The sequence below is a fragment of the Gorilla gorilla genome, chromosome 1, assembly GCF_029281585.2.
Source record: "Gorilla gorilla gorilla isolate KB3781 chromosome 1, NHGRI_mGorGor1-v2.1_pri, whole genome shotgun sequence".
NCBI classification, from domain to species: Eukaryota; Metazoa; Chordata; class Mammalia; order Primates; family Hominidae; genus Gorilla; species Gorilla gorilla.
Window position 1 is genome coordinate 72063468 of NC_073224.2, and position 6000 is coordinate 72069467.

At 34.1% G+C, this 6000-nt stretch overlaps 1 protein-coding gene across 6 annotated transcripts in view; it reads left to right on the forward strand.

Moving 5' to 3' along the window:
* EDEM3 (ER degradation enhancing alpha-mannosidase like protein 3) overlaps positions 1–5493 on the forward strand; it is a 65569-nt gene extending 60076 nt beyond the window's left edge. For all 6 annotated transcript variants that reach the window (XM_004028043.5, XM_055367453.2, XM_055367466.2 and 3 more), the window contains one exon: positions 1493–5493. In XM_004028043.5, the coding sequence (XP_004028092.1) occupies positions 1493–1902 (410 nt within the window). In that variant the 3' untranslated portion in view covers positions 1903–5493. The remainder of the gene's footprint in view (positions 1–1492) is intronic.
* Positions 5494–6000: the final 507 nt, after the last annotated feature.

Here is a 6000-nt window from a genome sequence, read left to right on the forward strand (position 1 = left end):
TTGGTTCTGAGGCTTATTTCTGAGACCTTTCAGTTTTCCAAGCATTCATCATGCTGAAGCACCATATTTTGGGGAATTGTTTTTTGTGCCCCAACAATACCCACCCACACCTTCCTGCATGTCTACATTTCCTTTGTTTTTTCTGGTTTTTAAATAAATCCTCTTCCCTCCCTTCTTTGACATTATCTTATACTTTAAACCCCAGCTCAAGTGTCACTTTCTGAAGGAACTTTTTGAAGAAACTTCTCAAATCTCCTTACAGTTCTCCCTCTGTATCTGTGGGTTCTGCACCCATGGATTCAACCGTGGATAGGAAATATTCAAGAAGAAAAAAGCATCTGTATTGAACATACAGAGACTTTTTTTCTTGTCATTATTCTCCAAACAATACAGTATACCAATGATTTGCGTAACGTTTACATTGTATTAGGTATTATAAAGTAATCTAGAGATGATTTAAAGTACATGGGAGGATGTGTGTCAGTTATATGCAAATACTGTGTCATTTTACATAAGGGACTTGAGCATCCAACATCCTTATCTCTCTTTCATAACGTGTCACAGTTGAGTTTTCTATTTATTTTCCGTGATAATTTGTATAATATCTTTTTCTCCCGTTGGACTATAAGACCCATAAGGGCAGGTATAGCATTTGGTATTGCTCCTCATTTTATCCCTAGCACTATGCAAATGATGACTTGGAGGATATTTGCTGGCCAACTGCATCACAGAGGCAGAGACTGAACAGGATGTAGCATGTAGGCGTCGATGCTATTTAAGCACTTTCTTGTAGGAACCCTAAATAAAATGCCTCTAGTGGTTTCACTGTATATTCATTATAAGAGGTTTAACTCAGTCTTCAGCCTTCCAGTGGATTTTAGAATGACTATATCTTATAATTCATAGGCCTAAAATAATAGAATTTTATAAATAATCTCAGTTCTTGTCTTGTGAAAGTACTTCTGATCAGTCACGTTAATACCCTTAGTCATTCAAAAAAATCTATGTTATCTGCATCTTTATGACTTACTGAGTAGGAATTTCACTTTTCAAAGGAGTATTATTTAAAAATATAGCAATGATATATGCTGTTTAAAATTGATTCTGTTTAATATGTTCTTATGCATAAGCTTTAGGTATCTAATACATTTTAGCCATACATTGCAAATCTCTATATATTTTAATATTATTATTGGTTAGCGTACTTCTTGGCTTACTAATGTCCACTGACGTCAGTCTTAGTTATTGTCATTCCTTCCAATTTGGAAGAACGTTTATTTTCTAACACTGACACATTTTGCACAGTGAATCTATAGGAAAATGTGACTGCATAAAGACAGTCTTCATTTCAGTGCTGATGCTCACCATTCTGCATTAACATGATTCTCTTTCACGTTTTATTTCATCTTGTTGCAAAAACCAATATGCTTCGGACAGTGTAATAGTACATTTTTTAGAGAAGTAGCATGAGGTTTGTTTCTTTCTCATACAGATCCTGAAATGGAAAATGAAGAACAACCATCCTCTGAAAATGATTCTCAGAATCAGAGTGGTGAACAGATTTCATCAAGTTCTCAGGAGGTTGATTTGGTTGATCAAGAGTCTTCTGAGGAAAATTCTGTAAATTCTCACCCAGAATCATTATCTCTAGCAGATATGGACAATGCTGCAAGCATTTCCCCTTCTGAACAGACTTCTAATCCCACAGAAAACCATGAGACTACAAATCTTAATGGTGAATGTACAGATTTAGATAACCAGCCTCAAGAACAATCAGAAACTGAGGAAGATTCCAATCCTAATGTTAGCTGGGGTAAAAAGGTCCAGCCTATAGACTCCATATTAGCAGACTGGAATGAAGATATAGAAGCATTTGAAATGATGGAGAAGGATGAGCTATGACTTGCTAAACAATCTGTTGGTAGGTATTTAAAAAGAAAAGGTAAACTGTGTGTGGTTAATAGACACCCTAATACTAAGCAGGCTTTCTAATGGGAGGCTTTAAGTATGGTGATGAACAACCACGTTCTGACTGGCGTAGTTATCGTAGGAATCTGGAGCATGCTGTGTTAGAATTGACCTTGTTTAAAACTGTCCCATCAAAAATGGAAATCCACAGTTCCCCCTTCAAATGCAGCACTGCACCACCCTGCAACACCTCAGGCCAGGGAAAGATTACTGAGCATTCCTGTGAACCAGATTTCTGTTGTCTCTGGATAGACAAGAAACAAAATTCATTTAGTAGTGGAGTGGGGAATAGGAGTTTGGATAGCCTTCTAATTAAAGGAAGCTCACCTTTCTTGGTTTTGGGGGTTAGAGGCTCTTTTGGGAAGATGCATCCGAGTATTGTGGCATTCTGATTATGCTGCCTTCACAAAACACTCTAAGTGACCTAAGTGGTTATGAAGCAAATGCATTTATGGTGAAAACAGTCTTTGCTCATCGCTTTCTCTTGTTTCATTTAGTGACAAATGATCAAGATGACTTGATTTTTTTTCCTTCTTAACAATGTCTTTTTTATTTAAACCAAAGGTGAAGCCAGTGTACTTTCTCAGTGAGTTCTCTGCATAAAGACTAATCAGTGGGACCAGGTAAAAAGGTCATATAATACATTGTGGAGATTGCTTACTTAATACTTCTGAAAAATGGAGTAAGGGAGAAACTATAATGTTGCAATATGAACCTCCCATTGGGCCTTCCATAGGGAAAGCTGTGACTACTCTGAAATGGAACCTAGCATTATATCCTTGTCGGGTAGATTATAAATCGTTTCCAGTTCATTTCTCTTAGAGGTGATTACCTCTAGCCATCAGCCTTACTCCATCCCATGTTTGGTATGCAATTTGAGCCACAAGGCTCGTATCGCCAACAGCTATATACATTTTGTTCCATTTTTCCGTCTTACAGAGCCATGATAAAACTGTGGTTAGTGATTTAAAATTCCTGGAGTAACTACTGTTTTTCTCCTTTGAAACTTAGGTTTCTAAAGTTGCACCTAAGGAATCTGTCACATTTTCTGTTGAATCATGGTTTTTGTTTTTGTTTTTGTTTTTAACAGATATTCCTTCTGATACAGACTTGAAAATTAGTCTATGCTGACCTGTGTTTAAAAAAAAAAAAGTACAATACAACTACATATAGCTATATAGCTTAATGAGAATTCCACCCCCCCTTTTTTTTTGTTTGTTTGTTGTTGTTGTTGTTGTTGTTGTTGTTGTTGTAGTAGTCTGGTGCTGGCCACATTTAAGTCTTAAAAATTTTTAAATTTTGTTGTTGATGTTTGTAGACAGCCCTGTAGTTGAAATCATGGCTTTATTCATTTTATTTATTTTTTAAACTTGCCTGAATTAGTTCTAAAGGAATATTTAAGAGACATAATTTTCTTCTCTTTACCATAACATTACACAAAACTTTTTCCTAAAACACGGTTGTGAGGTACTGATGAGCTGTAAGTGGAGCTGTTAAAAACAGCAGTGCTGTATTGTAGTTATGTATATTCGTGTACAGTATGTTTAGATCCCAGGTAAACATATTCTTTTCTGAGAGGATAAATACCTGCATTCAGATATTCCAGGTAAATATAATTGAGTCAGGGAGTAGTAAATCTGATGGAGAATTCACTTTGGGGAGGGGGAAAAAGAATAGTATGCAAGACCCTTATTGGCTTTTAATTAAACCTGAAACCAAAATGGATATTTTTAGTCTCTCTGCATGTGAGATTTGGTGTAACAAGATAGAACTATAATATATACAGTATATGGAAGGATAGATATAGTGCTTTGTTCATTTTAATTGCAAAGCTGCCAAAATAGCTGAAGCTTCATTACTTGACTTGCCTTGATTTATAGGACTGGGGCTTGGAGAAAATGAGCAGATGTTCCTCTAAGACATTGATTACAGAAGCCTTATATACATGCATTTGATTTTGTATTTGTAGCTGAAAGTCATTGTTGTCTAAAACTAACTTGTCTAAGTTATCAAAACAACCTAATTTCTTTTCCAACAAGGAGAACTTAATGGCATGAAGGATTGTGTGACACATTGGAAAAGCCAGCTTACTGCCACTCTCTTCCTTTGGCCAGTAGAGGGAGGTGTTGCCTTTCATTGACGCTTAGAAGCAAATTGTTCACTTGTTTAGAAAAGTAAATCCTTAAAAAAAGAAAAGGAAAAAATATAACCAATTTTTCTTACTACCTAGAAGGAATTATACTCAATATTTCCCTAGTTAAGAAAAGAGGAAATAATGTTTGTCTAAAAAACTCCAACGTTGTAATTGACTCTACATTCGTTTACTTACTTGACATACTGCCACAAAGTAGTTTTTGAGTTCATTAAAAATTCCAAAGGCATTAGTTGTTTTTTTTTTTTTTAGTGTTTTGTTTTTTAGTTAACTTTTACAGACATTTTAGTAAGTTGCTAAAGATTTTCAGGGGATTCTATGAAACCTCGAATTTAGAAACATCTGGTCTACCTCAGTTAAATGTTGACTGCTTAGAAATATAGCTGAAGTGATCACCACAGCCATAAAATTGTTTAAGAAAGATTTATATAATGTTTACAAATCTGGAATCAAGTAAGGATTTTAGCTGAAATCCTTTGAGATATTAGAGCAAGTATTTAATTCAGGTATTTTCAAGTTTTAAAACTTAACCTGTTTACCTACTAAAAATAAAATAGCTAGAGTTTTTTTCTGCATATAAAAGTTCATTGAAATGATATGCCCTTATTTGCAATACTTTTCCCATAAAGTTTTAAGTGTGAAAGAATTGTAATTTACTAGATATGTTTGGTATGGGATATTTTGTTAGGCAAGTTTTCTTTTTTCTTCTTAAATTGCAATAGGCTTCCAAAAAGAGTATAATTGTTTCAGAACAAATTAACCCTTGGCATTATACGTCTCCCTTTTTCTTTACAGTATTAGTAAAATGAAAAATTGTACACTTTCTGATTTTAACTTCACTAATGTAATTACTCTCTCAAGAAGCTTTTAAAATTTAAATTACCATCACACAACCTTTTTATAGTAAAGCCAACATTTGTTCTCTCACCAAACCCCATGCCAAATTCATCATGAAGAAAGCTCAGCGTAAGTAATTCAAATACTGCTTATAATTTTAGAGGGGGGTAGAATTTAGTAAATATTCCAGCCGGTCGTTTTATGCACAAGGCTTCAGTCAGAACATAGAAAAAAAAACATTCTGTGAATGAAATATTGTATGTTCAGATTTTATAAAAGACATTTTTAAAAGCCCAATTTACAGCCGTATATTTTCTTATGATGTAATTTATGAAAAAGATGTCTGTACTAACAGGTGCTGTAACACTACTGTTGTTGGATTTTATTGTTTGGTGATAAATGTATACAATATTTCTAAGGGAAACTATGTACTGTGATGTAAAAGTCTGGGCAAAATGTATATAATCCTGTATATAATTATGTGTTTGATTATAATTACTGATTGTAAAGATTTAATAAAATATGTAAATATTCCAGTTTAGTTTTAATTTGAATTTTTAGAATCACTGTGCATATCTTCATACTTTTATGTCTTGATGTTTATCACTCTGTTTTCCTTTTTTTTTTTTTTTTTTTTAAAACTCATTTTATTCTCCGGGGATTGAATTCTGGGGACATTTTAGGCTGTAGAAACCCAAGCTTGTGGGCTAAAGTAAGGATTTCGGACCTTGTTCTAAGAAATCACTGAAGGTTTTTTAACAAGTCAGTAGCATGCACAAAGGTAATGCTAAGTGAATAAAACTCTAGAATTGTGTATAAATTATGATCCAGCGCTTGCTCACTCTCTCCATACACATATATACATACATTTTATATATATACACACACACATATATATAATGACATTGACTCATTTATTCAACAAAGACTAAGGGCGTGCATGCCTTCTGTATGCCAGGCACTATTATAGGACCTGGGGTTGTAGTGGACAGATGGACAAAATGTAGTAAAGAAGATAGAAAATAAAGTAGTAAATAAAAAGG